The 21918-nt window shown below is 40.2% G+C and overlaps 1 protein-coding gene across 2 annotated transcripts; it reads left to right on the top strand.

Annotated features, from left to right (window-relative positions):
* Positions 1-697: 697 nt before the first annotated feature.
* BST1 (bone marrow stromal cell antigen 1) lies at positions 698-21555 on the top strand. Of its 2 annotated transcripts, none has more exons than XM_067530291.1 (9): positions 698-894; positions 7590-7719; positions 9073-9208; positions 9805-9887; positions 11669-11745; positions 16316-16408; positions 17647-17733; positions 18304-18363; positions 21421-21555. In XM_067530291.1, the coding sequence occupies exons 1-9, from the start codon at positions 716-718 to the stop codon at positions 21539-21541; spliced, it is 966 nt and encodes a 321-aa protein (XP_067386392.1). In that variant the 5' UTR covers positions 698-715; the 3' UTR covers positions 21542-21555. The 2 variants fall into 2 exon arrangements, with proteins under 2 accessions (XP_067386392.1, XP_067386393.1); XM_067530292.1 differs by having other exon boundaries at positions 18304-18376; positions 21421-21530.
* Positions 21556-21918: the final 363 nt, after the last annotated feature.

The raw sequence follows: 21918 nt of genomic DNA, 5'->3' as shown, positions 1-21918 counted from the left end.
GGTTGCAGTGTGTACACCACCCCTGTTTTGGAGCAAAAGTTGACTTGTCTGCAAAAATCTCTAGTGTAGACCATGTCTTAGTGAAAGACAAGCTTCCAAGCATCGAAGAGCATTTCTTCAAGTCAGAATCAGAAGATGACCTGAAGAAAATATCTTTGTAGCTCCAAAGCTTGTCTCTTTTACCAACAGAAGTTGGTCTAATAAAAGGTATTACCTCATCGATCTTGTTTATTCTTGATATTGTTATTTCAGCAAATTTTGCAGTAAGTAGAAAAATGTATGTAAGAAGTGTAATACTGTTTTAAATCAAATGGTATTAAAATATATTCATTAGAGCAATTTCCATGTTTAGTATATTGTAATATTGCAGTGAGTATTCTGCAAGCCTGAAGTTTTGTTAATAGTACATTGGTGATATGTTTTCTTTAGAGCGGGTGTAATATTAGCTAATAGTCACAAGGTGGCAATAGTACAAATAGTTTTATAAAATGGATTTTTTAAAGGACTTTTACCTCTGAAGTTGTTCCAGGAAGTTGTTGCATTTCATAATAAAGTTCATTTTCTATCTGACTCTGTGCCTAGAATCGCTTAAGTACACGACCATAGCCTATAGTGATACAAAAACATAAAACTTACTAGATGCATCTTCTCTTTCCCATTTGGACTATAATATTTTATTTTGATTTTTTTTAATGACTTTGGTTCTAACAAATTCATGATGAACAGTTTCTTCTGGTCTCTGTTAATAGGTCTTCTTTTCAGTAAAGATTATGTTAAACCCACAGAAGCAGGTGGAAGGAAGAAATGGAAAGGTGAAGGTACCACACCTAACCTGGAGAACATTGTAATTGGAAGGTGTTATGAATATATTAGAATTGTGAATCCTAGTGTTGGGTAAGTATTTTTCTCTTTCTGAATCAGTCTCCACACTATAGTGGTTTTCCAAATCATGAGTCTGATGCTGCAGGCTTAATCATGGGAGTAGTCCTGTTACAACCAACATATTTGTAGCTGTTGAGAAATCCAAAATTCATCTTTAATAAATCTAGTAAAAATAAATGTATTAAAGTGATCTGGGATAAAAAGTAATATTGTCAGGAGTTCTTCAGGTTTTAGTTTATCTTTTCTTTTATACTTAAGGGACCTTTATGAAAAAAGCAGAGGGGACTAGGATAGCTAAATAAACCCTCTTGTGCTTTATGTTGTAATATATGTAAATTTCTGGCTGTATTGACTTAAAACTGGCTGTATTGACGTTTCTTATAGTAACTTTAAGTGTATTACGTTATCCCTGAATTCTGGTTCCAGTAAATGATACAATAAACTTCTGGGCCCATATTAATAACATGTTGAAACTGGTGAGATGAGTATTAAATAGGATTTTAGCTGAAATTGGTGTGGCCCTGGGTTTCATTAGAACACATTTTAAGAAAGACTTAGATTTTGAGCTCATCCTGCAAAAAAGTAGGGTATTGACTGGAATGTTCATGGTTTAAAACAAGGTTTATGAAGACTTCTGGAATGAGACTAAGAAAGATTTTGAGAAGAAAGAAACAAAGAGAAACAGAATGTGACCAAAAGTATCAGGATGATAGTATTCCAGGTGAAAACCTAGGCTGGAAGTTAAATATTCTTCTCAGACCTTAATCAGCAGAAACTGAGAAGGGACAATGCAGTTTAGCAAGAAGTAACATTATCCCTGGGTCAGAGAAAATTCTTTGTGCCTTAAGAGAATTATTTAGGACAGTAGATGGTGCCCATCAGTTCTAGAATCCAAAACTGAATCCAGAGGAAGAAACCCATGCACTTATTCACCAAGACCAGTCTTGGGAGAAGAAACAAGTCAAGCTAGATTTAAGAAGTGGAGGACCCAATAATCTTGTATCTTCAGCCAGCTACCTCATCTTCTACTCTTGGTATCAAATGTCTGGCTGGAGTAACATCTAAGAATTTCCACCTTAATATCCATATGAGAATTCTTTAAGATACGCAAATTCCAAGGTTGTAATTTGAAAGCCGCTGCAACATGCAGGGGAAAAGACAGAATAACTCTCACTTGAGTAATGCAATAAGAAACTTTTGCCTAGGTTGATTTTATTATTTCTTTAATTGATAATGAATGCTTTTAACTGAATACAATGAGAAATGCTCCATAATCTGAATTTTGGTTGGCTTTGTAGTGCAGTGTATCAACTATAGAACTACATGGTGTTGTGATATGACCTTTTGATTTCTTGCTTTGAATAGTTATTAATAAAAGTAGAGTTTAGTTTACTACCGGGGTGGAGTCCTCCATCCTCTGTCTTGGGCTATACTGCATGCTAATACATTTGAACTTTTTTCTGTATCAATAGTCAGCCTTCTGATAAAACTTTTTAGAAGTTTAAGCCTTTGTTTAATTTGATTTTCAAATGACTAACTGCCCCTATTGAATCTTTAATCTTCTCTCCTCTTCTTCCTTTTCATATTCACCAAATTATATTCCAAAATTTAGAGTAAGTGAGTGATTTGCAGTGCGACTTAGGCATGATTGAAAATTTTATCCGTAATGATTAAAACTAGTTGGGTAAACATTTTTGAAAAATATTTTATGAAACTGCACATTGAAACGGTACATTTTAGGAGTTACAGCTTTAGATAGTATAATGCTATTGTATTGCCAGCTTAGTGTCTTCTACCCCAAACATATAATATATGTATCCCAAAATGACATTAAAAGAATATTTAGGTTGCAAAGTCAAGCACTCAAAAATTAGGAAATGCCAGAATTAAGGCTTCCCAGCATCACAGAGTAACTCTGTGGCATAGTCAATTCTCCAGACAACCTTTCTTCTGACATTTCCTAACTTTTGAGTGCTTGACTTTGTAACCTTAACGTTCTTTTAAAGTAGAGGATTTTTTAATATTGTAGAAGGGTGGGCTGTCCCTCCCTGTCAGTCTCGGAGGTAGGCTATACCCTCTCTCAACCACACCTGGGGGATTAGCTCTCAATATTCTTTTGCCCGGGCCCTCAGGCAAGGTAGGGCAGGCAAATAGGGCATCTCTAGCCCTGGTCCTTGGGCAGGGTGGGGCAGACAAACAAGGCATCTCTAGCTGGGTGGGGCAAATGAGGCGTCTCTAGCCCATGAGGCTTCATAGGCCAAGGGAGCAGTCACCCCAGGGTTAGCATGGCACAGCGGGAGGGGGACACGGGCCCTCCCAACTTCACTGCATCCCAGGGCCCTAATAGTGGTGGAGCATCCTGCCACTGGATCAACAGGGCTCCAGCCGAAACTTGCTGAGAAGTTCTTAGGTTCAAATACAGCCAGACTGAGGTCGGCTACCCCTGGGCTACTTCCTCCACCCCTGTGCCCACGTACCTATATCCCGTCGTCCACCTCCTTGGGGTCAATAGCGAGGGGCAGCCCCAGCAGGCCCTCAACATCGCCAGCATCAAGGCAGCTCCTCCAGGTCGTTGGCGACAGGTAGCTCCGGCATGTTGCAGGCGGCAGGCGGCTCTGAAGGCCCTCTAAACTCCAGGCAGTAGGCAGCTCTGGTGTTCCTTCAGCGGGGCTGAGGTTGGGCTCAAGTCCCAGCACTGGGGGAGAGACGTCCTTCTACCAACTGTTTTGGCTCCGCCCCTCTGCTTCTGGCATGGTGGGCATGGCCTCCCGAGCTCCGCCCCCAGGAGTTGAATGGCATTTCCTCCCTGACAGTCTACAAATATAATTCCCTACATTTAAAAAAAAATTTGAAAAATCAGATATTTCATCCTGTGGAGCCATACTGACCTCCAATTTAAATTATCAGCAAGGTCTGGACCTTTAGATACACAGTGCAGACCTCTAACACTTGAGCTAAGGGAGTAAATAGTAGCAGTAATAGGTTGCCATTGTAACTGTGGACCAACCAGTAGAGAGAGATGAGGCACAGTTTATTAGTGGGTTTCACAGCTATCTGACGTGCAAGGAATGTACAGATTGAGGATTTATGATTCAGTCCCAGGTTCTGTAGTGGACCATGCTCTAGTGATTATTATAACCTATAATATAATCTATAAAGGGTTCTACTTCAGGCCCTATCCTTGCCTCTGGCACCCTGTGCTCCTGTCCACCCGAATATGCACACACACCCCAGGCCCCTGCCCCCTTTCCCCTTCTGGTCCTATCTATCCTGCTCTTCCCCCTCTCTTCATATCCATCCTGCCTCACCCCCAAGCTCCTGCCCCCCTCTTTTACTCCTATCCTCTTACCTCTACCCCTTGCTTTTGCCCTCCAGTCTACTCAGCTCCTATCCACCTCCACAATCAGTGTTTGTCCCCCTCCCTCTCTGCTTTCCCCCATTCGCTGGCTCTTGTCCACCCTCCCCCTCTGGTTCCTGAAACCCTCTTTTCTCCCTTCCGCATTCCCATGTAGATGCTTGCTCCTCGGTTTCTGGGCATCAGCAGTGCGACATTGTCTCATCTATGTTCTTAATCTCCCTGCTCTGATTTCCAGTGCCTGAGTGTGCCTGTAGCAATTCCAAGGGAGTCAAGCTTAGCCCCTGCATCCCTGGGCTGGAGCATGCTCAGTTGCTTTGTGGGATGGTGATGCATGTGCAGTCCAGCTGGCACACAGGAGCTGTGAGGAGACGGAGCTTGTTCAGCACAGACAGAATCTTTGGAGAATTGAGCTGCTAAACTCTAACATAGGGGTTCTCAAACTGGGGGTTGGGACCCCTCAAGGGATCACAAGGTTATTTGGGGGGGGGGGGGCTTGCGAGTTGTCAGCTCTTGCACATGCCATGGCTGCGACTGTCTGCCCTTTGCATTACTGACAGCAAGAGCCCTTCAAAACTGGATGGCCAGAGAGCAGCGGTTGCTGGCCGGGTGCTCTGAAGGCAGCGTCACCCTCAGCAGCAGCGCAGAAGTAAGGGTGGCATAGCATGGGGGGCGGGTCTTCACTTTTTTGGGGGGGGGAGGAGGGGAGGGGGGCGGTCATCACAGCCTGAAATATTTTCAAAAGCAGTCCTGGAAAAAAAAGTTTGAGAACCTCTGCTCTAATAAGTCTCTACTGAGCATGTGTGAACTGACTTTTCTCAAAGGCTGAAAACTTAGACAAATATGGATGGACTTTTTCAGGTACAGCAAAAGGCAAATTCATGATAAAAAGACTACCCCCTGCCGAATTTCTAGTTCCTGCTCCAAAACATGAAGACTAGAGCTTTCCAACGAAACTGGTGTACATTTTTATTTTAACGTAGGCAAAACGTTTTCCCCCCTTACTCACGTTCTCAGAAATGAGTGAAGCATTTTGGCTGAAGCTTCCCAAAAATATTCAGTCCAAGGCTGACACCTGCCATGGAAAATTTCAGCCTGAATGGTTAAAGTTTGGCAAATTCATAAGCAACTAAAAACAGGGTCTTATAATGGGAAGTGTCAGGCAACCTTAACTTTAGATGGTGCTACCAGCACCACCTATAATATAAACAGCAGAAACTTAAGTTAATGTAACACAAAGGTCACCATTTTAAACAAGTCAATAAATGTAAAAACTAAGGGTACCATAATACCTTTATGTTGCCCACATATATATCTAAGGCTCTCATCTTTCATTGTGACCATGTGGGCAGACTGCCTAATTTGAGTCCCATTGGAGGAATGATTGAACTAAGGATAGACATTAACACATGCTCAAAATCTTTCCTGAACTGGATCCTAAACTAGCATTATAAAAAGCACAGCTACAGCATTAATGTCAATATTATTTATTTTTGTGTTTTCCCATAGTCCTATATGCAAATACTGTAAATCTAAACAAAATGCAAATGTCATACTGCATGTGCAAAACAGATATTTATTTTTATAACTGTTAATTTTTTTGTTGTTTATTTGCAAATTGGCCCAAAGCTAGTTTTTACTGAGGAGTAGTCCTCTGGATACTTTCTGCTTGTAAGTCCTGTGCATATGCAAAAACTCCTAACAAAAAATTTAAATGGATAAAGCCTTTTTTCCCCAGTCTCACATAATTCATAAATGGATGAACAGATTTTGCTCAAACTCTTACACAAATTATCATCAGATTAAGACCAAACTTGAAAAATTTTAGCCAAAAAGGAGAATTTTTAAGAATGTTATAAACACATGAAAATAAAGGAGTATAATGAAAGTCTCACTTTCACTATAATGGAGGTCTTTAACAAGCAAATACTATATTCACACATATATGCATTTCTAGAATACATATCCACATGGTTCTATAAATTCCATTGGCTGGCATTAAAAAAAATTTAAGTGTGCTAAAATTCTATTACTGCTTGTTCTTTAGTTGACTACTGCAAAATAAATCCTGTGTAATTTGTGTGGTCTGTATTAAGATGGCCAGGAGTTACCCTTATCTATATGTCTTCCCACCCCATACATTCGATAAGTGTTTGCTAATAAAGATATCTTCAGTAATGAAGTAAAATAATCCTTTTGATTTTGTAATACATGCTGTTCAATCGTGAGATGGAGAATGATGAAAGGAAAAAATGCAGTAAATAAATTGTTCAGACACTTACTTCTAAACTTAAATTCCCATTGAAGTCAGTGACGATAGTAAGTGATGACTTGATCACAGTCTACAAGTACCTACATAGAGAGATTTCTTATAGTAGACAAGTCTTTAATCTAGCAGAAAAAGGAATAATGAGAGCCCACGGTTGAAAGCTAAAGCTAGACAAATTCAGAGTAGAAATAAGGCACAATTTTTAACAGGGTAATTAACCATTGGAACAACATACCTACGTGGATTCTGTATCACTTAATGTCTTTAAATCAAGACTGGATGTCTTTCAAAAAATGTGCTCTAGCTCAAACAGAAGTTATGGGATTGATGCAGAAATTACGGAGGGAGATTCTATGGCCTGTGTTATGCCGGAGGTTCAACTACATGATCATAATGGTTTCCTCTGGCCTTAAAATCAATGAATCTAAGAATTGAGAGCACTCAGCACCTCATATTGTGCTCAGCAGCTTGCAGAATCATCACACACAGGCTTGCCCTTCTAATGTTGCCAGAACATTAAAAAAAGGATAGCTAGATAAGAAGCATACATTTAAATGAGACACCAAACTGAAAGGACAGAGAGCGAGAGAGAGGAGGAGGAGGAGGAGGAGGAAGTGGCATCTTGTTTTTTGCTTGTTCTAGGACTGGCTTTTGTTTATTGTACACTTGAGCCATACAAATACTTCTTTTGCAGCTCCTGAATCTTATGTTTCAGTTTTAATCTAGTATCAGCTAGTGGCTTTGAGCACTGTGGTTGGTTCTTTTGGGGTTAGAATATCGCAAGAAATAAATTCCATTTTCACTAGTTCTGCAGTACTGCATAGCAAGTCTCATTATGAATACTTTGCCTTCCATGGTTTTTGCTGAACCACTGTAAAGTCTAGCTGAATAACCCTACTGCAAATCCTCATGTCTTAAATACTACTTGATGGGCTAATGACTTCATTTATTTATCACAAACTTTTCCCCCCTTAAGAATCCTAATTTTATTTCCTTTCGGGGATTGTGGGAGGTTGTGAACAAAGCACATATTGCTGGTCTACTATGGGAAAATAATATTACTATTTGTTTTAATTATTACAGTGAGAAGAACTGTACAGAGATATGGGAAGCTTTCAAAAAGGCTTTTATTAATAAGGATCCTTGCAACATTTTACCATTGGACTATGAGTTGTTTATTAATCTGTCACTGCACACAATTCCGCCTAACAAGGTACTAATTAATAATGGTATGTTAATGATCATCTAGCATCTCTCCCGTGACTCAGCAGTCCAAAATTGACCAGATTTGATATGTGGGTCCTGGGATGATTTTTTGCCCACTTTGTGGGTTGCAGACCAAAAAGTTGAGAACCAGTGTTCTAATCCCTACCCCAAAGTAATGAATTATGAAAAAAATGTAAGGGGGTTTAGAATTAGTTGCTGCGATGCAGAATTTGAAGCCAAATAATTATGATCTTTCAAATAATAATATTCACAGTTGTTAGCCAGTCAGCGCTATTATAGATAAGTATTTGCACAGTTTAGCAGCTGAAAGTGTATAAGAGCACCCAAAGCATTTTAAATTAAAACAACCTCAAAACCCATCCTATGCATGATTACGAGTAAATATCTTCATTCAACTCTGTCAAGTGAGCTCTGTAACTTCAACGTCACCATTCCAAAAGACATGTTTACTCTAACATAGATATGGTGGCACAGCTGCGCCACTGTGGTGTAGACACTGTAGTGATGGGAGAAGTTCTTCCATCATTATAGTAAATCCACCTCGCTGAGTGGCAGTAACTAGGTCAACAGAAGAATTTTTTCCATCACCTAGCGGTGTCCATACCAGGACTTAGATTGACAATTACATTGCACAAGGCATGACATTTTTCGCTGCCCCGTGTGATGTAGTTAAGTCAACCTAACTTTGCAGTGTAGACCTTACTTCAATTTTGTTTTGTGCTTAGGATTTGTCTACATGGCAACTTGTGCACAGCAAGCCAGGAGGTGTAAATCTACAGCATGTAAGCCTGCCACACACAAAGAGGTCATATGGACCCTGCTGCCACACACTAAAGTTTCGTAGTGCTACTTTCAGTGCATGACAGCAGGATCCACATGGTCACTTAGTGTGCTTTAGATTCACATCCTGGCTTGCTGAACACTTAATCTCCATATAAACAAGTTCTCAGTGTCTATATGCCTAGATTTTCCTAAACCTGTCAGTTGAAGACAGACAAATTCTAGAGGCCTTGAGCCTTTCTATGGCTCAAACTCTGTTCTCACAGTGGTGTAAATCCCACAAAAACTCCACTGTCAAGTTATGCCAGATTTAACCATTGTGAGGGCAAACTTTGTCCCTGTAACTTTATTAGCTGAAGAAATATTTAATTGTTTTTAAAGTATTTAATTGATATTAGTATGATTAGAACAAGCCATCCGTGAGATTCTGAAGCCTTTAGAAATAATTTCAAAATATGATTTTAAATATTTTCCCAGCCACATAGCAATGAGGGCTTCATGCACACACATGCAAATTATGGCTTGTTTTTTGTTACTTCCTTTTATTTTCTTTCCTTAGTCTCTATTCTGGGAAAATAACCATCTGCTTGCCAGTAGCTATTCTGACAGAACTCGTCGCTACATGTCTCTGTGTGATACTCTAATTGGTTCATGTGGAGATTTCCTGAACTGGTGTGGACAAGCAAACGATACTGGTAAGACAAGAAATAATATAATAAAAAGTTGGTTATAAATTCATGGCAGGGGCTAAAAAGATAGACTGATTGCTTTGTATTGGAGATACGGGTCTGATTCTGCTCTCATTCCCACATAAGCTAGGAGTAACTCCCCTGAAGTAAATGTCCTGATTCTCCACTGCCTTGTATAGAAATCTACACTTCAGCTGCAGCTGAAGTACACACTGTGAAATTTGGAGGGAGGTGTTGCAAGTCACCTTTTCATTTACCAGATCCTGGGGCTCTCTGTGCTCTAGACCAATTTCATGACATAGGTTTAGAGTAGTTTTGACAGACACAGAGGTCTGTGCGTTGAGACCATAGCATAGAATCATAGAAGACTCTTTGTACAAAATGTAAAGGCTGGTGAAAAGGAGATAAATGGTGCAGTACTGTCATGGATGTATATCCTATCAGATCTCCAACCATGTGGAACTTACTGTAAGTTAAGTTATTAAAACAGAAACTAGAACAAAAAAACCACACATACAATATATATTTTAAAGTCACTTTGGATTTTCTTTTCCTACCTGTCATCATATCTTTAATAATGAGCACTGTGTTTCTTCCCACAGGATTTAATTATGACTCCTGCCCTACCACAGAAGAGTGTGAAAATAATGCAGTAGAATCTTTCTGGAGGATTGCATCAATCACTGTAAATCATACAATTCACATTCATTAAGCATGTCCATGGAGAGTTCAGAAAGCTTTAGTAGGGTCAAAATAATTTTTTCTGGAGTTCTCACTTCTAGTTTAGTCATACCCTTAGGCCTTGTATAGACTAGAAATTAAAGGTATGATGTAAGCAGAAAAAGCACAGGTTTTCACTTTGACTAGCTAACGTTAAAAATGCTACCCACCCACCTCAATGGCTGAAGGAAGGTGATTTGGCAGTCAGCAAAAGAGGATAGTCCCAGCAGTAAGAGAGAGACACACTTTATAAAGGACACTAGGTTGCTCCTCCTCCCCACCCGCCCCCAGTCTCTGGCACACACTGGGCAGCTGGAGGGAGGGGTGCTGATTGGACTGCATCCCCCAGCCCCAGGATGTAACTTGGTGCACAGACCATATGGAGTCTCTTGCACTTGTGTTCTGGGTGAGCCCCAAGGAGTTTTTTCTCCTTCGCAGCACCTTCAGTCCACAGGAGATTAATTAGGAATGTACTTAGTACCTAATTGAGGTATTTGCTTGAGTTAACTCGTCACAATTTGCAGACAGTTTTCAGTGCAATTAAAAGGATAAAATGAACAGTTCCTGGAGGTAAAAGACCTGGGATTTTGATGATGGACGTTGGGCTTGTGGGATAGGGTCAGACCTGGTGGTCCTCGTAGGCTGGGGTTCCCGCCCTTCTGCACTCTCTGTTCTCCTCATGGGGTTATGGGAGTGGGTAGGACTCATGGAGGAAGGCTGAGGAGAGCCCATCCCAAGTTATGGGTTACATGGTAGGAGCCCTGTAACCGCTGCACTGGAAACACTTAAATGCCTGGTTTATGGGAGTATGGGTGATGCGGGTAGCACCCCTTCCATATGTTTAAGTTACCACAAGTTGTGGCCTCTAGCTTAAAATTCATCCATGTCTTCATTTCACCACTGTATCCGGCTCAACTACAGGTTGCCTAGGATTTTAATATGTTAGTGAACGTGTTAAAATAGACCTTTTTTCTAGAGAAAACAAGGCCTAAGAGATCTGTATGCTCATGAAAGGTGCAAGATTGATAATCCTGGCAATGAAACTCTTCTATTCAGAGAGCAAGTACAAATCTGAGTTGCAGTGCAAAGCTTCTCATACTGATCTGTCAAAGTGCCTCAACCCTGCCCTGGAGGGACCACTTCTAGGGTTGAGAAGACAGATCACCTTTTATAGCTATAAAGTTCTTGTCCTCTCTACTGCAACTGCCAGCTAGGGCAGGGGTGTCAAACATACGGCCCGTGAACCTTTTTGATCCAGCCTGCGTCCGGCCAGTTTTTTTGAGACGTACTGCCACCCAAAGTGAGGGCATTGGCACTTAAAGAGATTTCTCTGCATACGGCATTGCTAGTTTAAGAGTCCGTGAAATGTCTTAAAGCGTCGATGCTGGACGCAGAGAAATCCCTTAAAGCGACAATGCACTCAGTCTGGCAACATGGTCCCCCGCAAAATCTCGCCGCCGAAAAGGGCTGATGCTCCGCCGCCGAAAAGGGGAAGATGGCCCAAATTTTTCAGCGGAGGGTATTGCATGGCCCCTGTGAAGTGCAGTTTATGAGAATCTGGCCCATCACCATCAGCGAGTTTGACACCCCTGACCTAGGGAAACAGTTTTGATGGGCATTTTGCAACTTGAGCATTTTCACTAATGGCTCCCTCCCATGGCCATGGACTACTTAGTTAAAGCACCAAACTGTATATAAAATCTATAGGAGATGTTATGAAGAATAATCTTCTGTTATCTATTGCAGTATGCAAAGCAGAGCTCTGGAGTAATATACATTATGCTGAATGGTTCTGCAATAGGGGGCGCCTATCCAGTCAAAAGGTCGGAGAAATAAAATAATATTGTGTTAATATTTTAGAGTTAGATTGAGAAAAATCAAACTATTGTACCACACAAAGCTGTGGAAGTGAATAATTTGCAGAAGTCTGTGGCATCAAAGCCAATCTTATATTTTTTTTAATTAGACCTAGAGTAAAATTTTAAAAAGCACTTGCATGCCTGTTGTGCAGAATCCTGTATTCTAATTTGTCAAAGGCAACAGAAGTAAAACTCAGCCTGCTACATAACATTGTTTATGAAAGACAAAAACAGTGAATTTGTCCAGACAAAAAGATCTATTGATATCACCCAAGGACTATGTTGAGATTAGTAAACAAGAGAAGAATGGAATTAATGAATTAATGGATCAAAATTGAGGTGTCAGAATTTAGGCCTAGTTGGAGGACAAAATAATTAAGGTGAAGGGCTTTTCTACCCATCACCCTCTTTTAAAAGGGTTCCTTAAAAGAGACTTTGAGAGAGATCAAAATGAAGGAGGACAGGTGGACTGAAAAGAGATAGTTCAACCATGGCTGCCACCCACACTGTCTCACAAGACCCCAGGAATCCACTATTTCACCATTGGGCCTTCGTCATCCTGATGCAGAGAGATGTCCTGACCCAACTAGGCCAGAGAAGGACCCAGATTACATACTTCAGCAACTTCATAGAATCATAGAAGATTGGGATTGGAAGGGAACTCAGGAGGTCATCTAGTCCAACCCCCTGCTCAAAGCAGGACCGACGCCAACTAAATCATCCCAGCCAGGGCTTTGTCAAGACGGGGCCTTAAAATCTTCTAAGGATGGATATTCCCCCTAAGTAACCCATTCCAGTACTTCACCACCCTCCTAATGAAAACATTTTTCCTAATATACAACCCTAGACCTCCCCACTGCAACTTGAGACCATTGCTTCTTGTTTTGTCATCTGCCACCCTTGAGATCAGCCTAGCTCCATCCTCCCTAGAATCCCCTTTCAGATAGTTCAAGGCTGTTATCAAATCCCTCCTCACTCTTCCCTTCTGCAGACTAAACAAGCCCAGTTCTGTCAGCCTCTCTTCATAAGTCTTGTGCTCCAGCCCCCTAATCATTTTTGTTTCCCTCCGCTGGACTCTCTCCAATTTCTCCACATGGTTCCTGTAGTGGGGGGGCCCAAAACTGGACACAATACTCCGAATGTGGCCTCACCAGTGCTGAATAGAGGGGAATAATCACTTCCCTCGATCTGCTGGCAATGCTCCCACTAATGAAGCCTAATATGCCATTAGCCTTCTTGGCGATAAGGGCACACTGTTGACTCATATCCAGCTTCTTGTCCACTGTCACCCCCATGTCCTTTTCTGCAGAACTGCTGCCTAGCTCGTCAGTCCCCAGTCTGTAGCAGTGCATGAGATTCTTCCATCCCAAGTGCAGGACTCTGCACTTGTACTTATCGAACTTCATCAGATTTCTTTTGGCCCAATCCTCTAGTTTGTCTCGGTTGCTCTGTATCCTGTCCCTACCCTCCAGCATATCTACCACTCCTCCCTGCTTAGTGTCTTCTGCAAACTTGCTGAGGGTGCAATCCACCCCATCCTCCAGATTATTAATGAAGATGTTGAACAAAACATGCCCCAGGACCGACCTCTGGGGCACTCTGCTTGTTACCAGCTGCCAATTAGACATCTAGCCATTGATCACTACCCATTGAGCCCGATGATCTAGCCAGCTTTCTATCCACTTTATAGTCCATTCATCCAACTCTTACTTCTTTAACTTGCTGGCAATAATACTGTGGGAGATCGTGTTAAAAGCTTTGCTAAAGTCAACCTCAGTGAAATCCTGAACACCATATAGAATGTGAAACTTGTTTTCCTGCTCGCATCAATCCCTCATCCTCTCTTTCCTATTTCTCTCTTTTTGCCTTCTGTTTAAAAAGTGTCTGGCTTAGCAGGCCAAGACAACTGCATCTTTTGCAACAGTGACCAGCAAGGCAGCTGAAAGCAATGTCTTGAACAGCCCCCACTCGGATACAAGGTTGTCAGGTCTCCAAGTGGCTGATGAGACTGTATACTATGTTTGTGTTTCTCCAGCAGTGAGATGAGTAGTAAGAGTCAACACCAAAGACAGGAGTTGCATTTTCTATTTTTACTATTCTTTTTTCTCCCCTTTTGTGTTAAAAGATTTTTCATGTTGATCGCTGCCATAAGACTAAGCAGGCTGAGATCTCTGTACTTGGAACCCCAAATCCTGTTTAGAACTTTTGATGTTGTACAGTGACAGAGTCACGTTAACAGCTTTGACTCTCTGGGCCCATTTATTCCATGGAGACAGAATACCACACTTCTCAAGATGTCCGTTCAGCAAAGCACGTGCTTAACTTTAAGCACATGTTTATTTTTCACCGAAGTGGGACTTGACAAAGCTTAAGTTCTTTGCTTAATTAAGGCCTAAGTGAGAATTAAAAACACAGGAAGACTCAAAAAACAATAGGTCCCAAATGGTTGCTTGTGTTGCTTACACAAGGCCTGATTTATTTGCTTTCCAATATTAGGCAATTCACAAATCACAAGGAAAAGGAATAGAGACTTTTGATGAAGAATAGAGAGATGTTTTAACAAATTCTAAGGTTCAAGTGACATTCTGATTATGTAAGTCAGGGCACAGGGAATACAGCTCTCATTTGACTGATGATAAAAGCAAGTGACTTCCCATGTTGGCACAAAGTAAAACTATTTCTTTTTTTAAACAATAGGTTATGGTTAATTTAATAGTGGTTAAACCAGCCATACTTGTCCAGCATAACACTCTCAGTTTAACCTTTGGAACAGATTACCAAGGAAAGTAGCAAATTCATCATCACTTGGAGTCTTTAATCAAGATTGAATGTCTTTCTAGAAGATATGCATGAGTTCAACAACAGGTTATTGCAAGTGATAGTGTTCACTGATGTAGTCTGTAAAAATAATTCTCTCCAGGATTATTCTCTGTGCAGGAATTACTGTGTGAAACTCTATGATCTGTGTTATGCAGGACTTCAGATGAGATAATCATAGTGGTCCATTCTGGCCTAAAATTCCTCTGTTATAGGCCATAGCTGGTACAGTATAGAAATCAAAATACTTCAGATAATTCCTGTGGAATCCTTGATTTTGTCTGTCAAGCCAGGCTATATTTCAAAAGATAGCGGGCCATATTTTCAAAAAACCGATTGTAGATGCAAATGATCACAGATCTTTTTTTTTTTTTTTGCAGAGTTACACGGGCACAACTGCTATCATTCAGCTGCCTTTATATCAAGCAATTATATATCTTAGTTACATCAAGTTCCCCTGCATATAACTGCACCCATCATTATTTGCCCTAGGATAATTACACGCATGAACAAGAAAGCTGGGTTGAGACCTCATTCGAAATCAGGCCCCAGAATCCTGAATGTATTAGTTTTTGTTTTGTTTTATTTTTGTTTTTTAAGTCAGATGCCTTAGAACACATTTTAATGCAATATGTTAAACTGTTCCATTTGATTTAGAGAACTCTAACCCCACACTTTGTGTTTTTTCTATCCTGTTTAAAAAAAAATTTTATTATCCTTTTTAAAGACATTTCCATTAGGCCATCATCAGCTTAATTGAAATTATTTTTGGATATGCCTTGTATAATACAACTAGCAATCACAGAGACTTAGACACTGGAAAATAGAAGACCTTTTCTCTGATACAAAAGTTCAGAACTTATGACGGGAAAGTCATACAACATAAATACAGATAACATCCAGTACTCTTTGCCAGTAAAAATGATCCCATCTAATGACTCAATCTGCTCTGATAAATCACTCCCTAAGACAATAGGTCTTAACTTTGCAGCAGTAAGGCTGATTATATGTAAAAGGAAAATCTGGTTTAATATTTTACTATTTACATACTCCTGGTCAGATGAAAGATCAGCTGGTGTAACTCCATTGACTTCAGTGGAATTATTCAGCAGAGAATTTGGCCCTCCTATACCTGGATTCTGGAATATTATTTAACAAACAGCAAATCTTCCTATGGGGGATTCTTCCCAGATCAGAATGGACAGATTTAAAAAACGCTCTAATGGTCTTGTTCCCATCCTAGGTATTTTATACTCTTTTGACTTACTGATTTGATTTCGTATCTACAAATATGTTTGACTTGGGGTTGTTAATCATGCTTCTGTTTTAAAAAACCAAAACCCATACTGTGCCTGAAAGATGATCTTATAGTTTTGTTTTCTTTTTTTGACTAAATACCTAGTGGTTTGTCATAAGTGCTGCATTTTAAACCCTTAACAGAGTCTTATTCCTGCTCTTTCCTGCTAAGACCAACAACCAATAAAACAACAAACTTATGATCCAAACACCCATAAACTTTGGGAATATCAAAATCTGAACCAGAGTTTTGCATCTTGGTCCTTTCTCTGATAATGAGCCCAAAAGCAACCATAGGTGCAAAGGACCTGGGTCCTGATATCTCATTGAAATCAATGGAAACAGAATCAGAGCCCTGGTTACTGAGGAAAAAGATCTTTTCTATTCTCTGTAGTTTTAACGATTTGTTTTCTTTAACCAGTTTTTTTGCAGTCTATGAAGTACCAAACTTCCAAAAAGACAGAATTTCACGAATTGAAATCTGGGTCATGGATGACATTGGGGGACCTGACTTGTAAGTTATATGTCTTTAAAAAAAAAAAAAAAAGAAGAAGGCTTGTTTTTCCTCTTTTCAATCTGTCTTTACGGTTTTGACTTTTTCTCTATTATTATTGTTAGATTGCAATAACACTGAAAATGTGTTTGATGCGTTCTAAAACACAAAAGAAACCACAGTGCCTTCCTTGGAAGGTGTAGTCTTTTTAAAATATAAAGTTGGTGTGACCAGAATTAGGCACAATAAAAAAAATAATATAAGGCTCTGAATCTGCTGAGTCAATAGATCTGTTTATAAAGCAGTTCTGGAAGCAGGCTCTAACTGAGGGCAAGGCAAGTATAGGCTAGACTAAATAAGAACCATCTAAACCCCAAATCAAACTCTGAGGTTTGAAAAATGTCTTTTCACTGTCCCCAGTGTATTATTTTTCAGGTTTACAATTCTCTGCAGTTCATAGTTTTGGAAATTATTAGAAGTGGTGAAATACCATAATAAGGTCTTTTCTCATGGTGTGAGAGGTTGTGGTTGTGATCAATCCCATCCAACAACAAGAACTAGTAGTAGTTTTCCAGCCCGATTGCTGCAATCCTGGGAGATTTAAATATTCATCAGCACTTTTAAGGTGCTAATTTGGACCAAAATTCTTGATCACCCATTACTATTTTATTCAGTTAATTGAAAGTAAATTTTTACCCAGCCACAGAAGTTAAGATGGGCTGGGAAGCACTCCATTACTTGAGGTTACGTCTGAATGCTCATGTCCAACAGCAAGGGTTCTAAGGGATTGAGGAAGGACTCAAGCACAGTCTGTGGAGGTCAAAGGGGCTGAGGCCAAGGTTCCAGTTGTTGCAAAGTGAATATAAAACACTACCACTGATGGGGCATGTGTATGGGGAATTCTGATTTGTTGGCATTTTACATCAACTTTGAACAGCTGTAAATGAGTGTACATGGTACAAAATAGTGGAGAATCAGATCTCTTAAATTTGTATTAGTTCAATAGGCAGTTGCCCTCTGGTGGTAGACTTCTTGTTCTAGGGAACTGCAGTTTAGTTGCAAGATATCACAGTCTGGCCAGCTTGCTGAAACTTTCCTATAACCTGCTATTAAATTCTATGCAAAAACCTGCTCCAATTATGGAACATTAAGGCTCTGCAATTAAAGCCCTAGCTGCCATAGCAGTTGACACTATAGAAATTAGCAAAATAAACAGCTGACTAATAAAAGGCTTTGTTAACACAAATCTCTTTTTACAGGGATTCCTGTGGGAAAGGCAGTGTACAGATATTAGAAAAGAGACTAAAGACCATGGGTTATGATGTCATCTGCATTGACAATTACAAGTAAATGGAATTTCTTTAATAAATATGGGGAATTTGCTAGGGTTTTTCAGGAATTTTAACCTACTTCTACCCGTGAGTACCCATACCAGGGGACTCACTGATCTACTATGCTGTAACTTTAGTAAGAAATTGACTTCTGGAAAAAGATAATGTCACCTTCCTCTGCCATATCCATGGAGGTGTATTCAAATGGCTATCACACAGTTTGTAATTTTATTATTAAATACAACAGTGTCCTCACTCGGTATCAAACACAAAAGATGACTTGGTCCCTTCCACTCACACTATAAATTCAAATAGGAAACTAAAATCCAAACAACAGTTATACATTAATATTCCCTTCTCATTTCTGCAGAATTACCTGTGGCAGCTGTACCCACAGCTTCATTCTAAATTCATTCTAAATACCCAGAGCTTCATTCTACATTAAATACCATTAAGAAGGGAAGGTTTAAACATCCAAATAGTGCATCTCTTCATTTTATAACATTCAGTTTGCTTCAGTTCCTCTTTTGTTTTGCTTAATTTTCTTACTGAGTGATGATGCTAAATAAAATAATCTCATTACAGATCTGTCCTGCTGTTAAACTGCCTGGATTATCCTAATCACTCTGATTGTTCTATTGTCTCGTAAGTAAACATGGTACATAAAATCAATCCAATTTCTATACCATTAGAGCCAAACGAATAATTCACAGCTAGTAATTTATTCAACAGATTTCACTGGTTCTATTGATTGCAAATTGTCTGTGACAGCTCTCTTGAAATCTATTATTATTATAAAATTATTCAGGAAACAATTGCTGCTCTATAAATTATGCACAAGCAGTTAGTTGCAGGTATCTGATGTTCATAATTAAAGAAGTGTTGATTAGTTTTGATTGAACACACAGACCACATGATATATTATTGTCCATTGATTGCATGAGCATAGCTCTTAGAATCAAGAATCTCTTGCAACTGTTCACAATTACAAATGCAAAATTTGCTTTCCATGAACATTCTCCAATAAATATTGATATCATAAATCAAATATAAGACCAAAAATCTAAAGAACAATCCATTGGTTTAGGACAAGTATATAAAAATACAGAAATTGGGTTTGTGCATCAAGCACAGAGTACATAGGACTGTCTAGTGTTCAACATTAAATGACTCACCACCTTCAGGCAGCAGAGAAATGCTGTTGCTGCTGGGTTGGGCCCACTCTACCCCCTCCTGCACTGGGTACGTCTTCACAGAGCACTTCACTCAGCAGGGGGAAGAGAAAGATACGCATGAGATTGCAGGGATAGTGTTTTCACATCCTTCCACAGGCCTTTGATATAAGATTAACCTTTAAGGCTCCTGTATCTCAGAGAAACTGGTAATAGTATTGTGCCTCAGTAGCTTTCTCTGTTGGATAGCTTTTCCCTCTCTTGGCATATGTGACAGTCGCAAGAGTGTTCCTTTTGTTCCATCATCCAAAATTTATACCCTGGCGCCAACTACCGAACATGCGAAAACAGCATTTGAGAGACAGCAAATGCTCACATCAATATGAGCAGATTGTGTTGAGGTAGCAGATCGTGAAACCAACCTGTTCTAAGCTTACTGAGACATTTATTTATTGCTGTATACCATGTACAGGCTGTAATATTATATTAGCTGATGTGGTTTAAAAAAAAGGGATTCCTTATTCTCTGAGTGATTGCCAAGGTTTTTGCTCCTAAGTGTGAAAGGAAATTCTCAGTCAATTCTTAGAAATTGCCAGTCTCTACCCAGCTTGTGAAACCCACAGCCCCAAAAGACCAGTAGTTTTGTGAACAAACTGACAGTAGTAGCTAGTTGGAGAAATCTGAGCTTAACAGGGCTTTTCTTTTGGATGCTGTGAGCTCTTAATGGATTATTTCTCTCTTCTCCCAGAGTTTAGATCATATTCCTCAAAGTCTAGTGTTGTGGGCACATTCCTTGGCTGAGGAAATCTGGATAGGAAGCTTTTTGGGAACAGTGTCTTGTTCTTTTCACCTAAGGGCTGAGCATACCATGTCTTCAAGGCAGGTTAGTGCAAGATGAGGCATGCAGAATCAGAGCCAGCACAATGAAGGTGCTCTGTTATTACAGATATGCTCAGATACTATGGTGATTGTAGTCATAAGTACTGAGACAGATAGAAGAGAACAGCTTCACCTAAGCCATTCACTGCAAGCATGGGACCAGCCACCTGTTCTCTTCTATCTGTCTCACCATAGTATCTGAGCATATCTGTAATAAGAGAGACCCTTCATTGCACTGGCTCTGATTCTGCATGCCTCAACTCGCACTAACCTGCCCTGCAAGAATGGGCCTTACTTCCCCTCCTTGGTTCACTCCTCCTAAGCTTTCCACACCTTCCTTCATATTCAGCTTTGTGTGATCTTCCTGAAATCCTGACCCATGTTCAACTGCTGTTCACATGGAACCCTTCTCACTTTGGCCTTCAAAGTTCTCGTTTGAATATTTGCTACTACCTGAGGCAGCTCCACCATGGCCTGCACCCTAGGCTTCAAGGCCAACCTCAATGGCCTTCCTACTCATCATTGCATAGCCCCCGCAGCTCTCACCACAGGCGTTAACAACTAGGAATTCACACTAGGAACAAGAGTATCCGATATCACATGCTGCCCCAGTCACTGCTCCACCTGAGATCTGAGTAGGCTAAAATGAGAAATCAAAGCAAAAAGACATTCCCATGTAGTGGTAACTTAAAAATCTGCAACAGATAATGCCGTCAGTGATCTTAGCTTTTTCTCTCCCCTGCAGAAAATTCACCAAGCAGATTGTGATTTGTTCAGATGCCTAAGCTATTTGAATTTTTTCAATGAGTACCTTTGCAGATTTTGTTTACTCCATGAATGGATCCCAATGATTAAATATGCTAATAATTTAATTTATTGACAATCAGCTTTTACAGACATTGTGGTTTCACTACTAAAGACACATTCCAGTCGAGAGCACAACTAATGTTTTTACACATAAAGAATAAATATTGAAACTAGATATTCAGGTCCTTATTACAGGCTCTGCTGCAGCCTCTTTTACAGTGGCTCAGTGCCATAAAGCAGCTGAACAGCTGGCTTAAGTGGTGCCTAGACAACAACCTCAGCACATGGGTCAGGTACAGTGATTTAGGAGACTTTATTCTGCACTTACAACCCCCCGTCACATAGGCATTCTGAGGGAAGTAGTCATGTCAGGAGAGGCATGACAATGACCAGAGACTGCTGTGTGGCACTGCCCTAATTTACGCTGGGGGTCACGCTCAATCTCAGAATCATAGAAGTCCAAAGGTGGATAAATGCCCTTTCAGCTCTCTCCACACTTTGGCTGTGCCTCCTGTGAGGCATAAGCATGGACTCTGGCCTGTAATCATTATCTGTGTCACGTTGGCATTTAAATTGACCATGAAGATAAAGAGAATACCAACTAGGTGGCGTACAAACATGACAAAGGCAGTCTGATACTAAGGACATGGAGTTAACACAGGATTCTTTGCACAGATTTCCTGTTTATAAAATCATGACAGCTGAGCAGAGCTGGGAGTCATTTCAAGAGCCATAAAATCCATGAAAAGAGATTTCTGGAACTGAATTTTCAGCTTAACTTTTGGACTTCAGACTTCATTCCTGTGCTGTGAACATCCTGTTTTGTTTCTTTTCTTTTCTTTAGGTCTGCACCTTCAACACAAAGAGGACTTGTAACTCCAAACAGAGGCAGCAGCTGGAACAGGCTTATTTACACTGTATCGGTAGTATTTGTTTTTGAGCTCTGCTTTAACCAATTAAATTAATCTACATAATTCAATCCTTTTTGCTTTCATTGTCCATAAATTTGGCATCATCCGTCTCTGAATGCAATTCCTCCCTTAATTCCTGTAATTGCAAGTCTGCCTGTTATAACCTATGTAACATTGCCTTTGACTCCTCTGCCTGGGAGCCTCATCCATGCCTTCTACTCTCCTTATCTTAACTAAGGTTACACCCTTGTCTGTGGCCTCACCCTTTTCCATTTCTCCACAATCCCAGAATGGTACTGCCCCTTTATTCACATCTCAGGAAGTAGGGCCACCCCACCCCTATTCACAAATAGTTTAATTGTCTCCCCACCCATTTTGGATCCATTTAAAAATTGCTTTCTTGTTTTGAAAAGGCTTTCTTCTGCCTTGTG

This window comes from Emydura macquarii, unplaced genomic scaffold (assembly GCF_026122565.2).
Source record: "Emydura macquarii macquarii isolate MOO-44397 ecotype Brisbane River unplaced genomic scaffold, CSIRO-AGI_Emac_v2 contig_3062, whole genome shotgun sequence".
Taxonomy (NCBI): Eukaryota; Metazoa; Chordata; order Testudines; family Chelidae; genus Emydura; species Emydura macquarii.
Note: the sequence above shows the minus strand (reverse complement) of the source record. Positions and strands in the feature narration are given on the sequence as shown.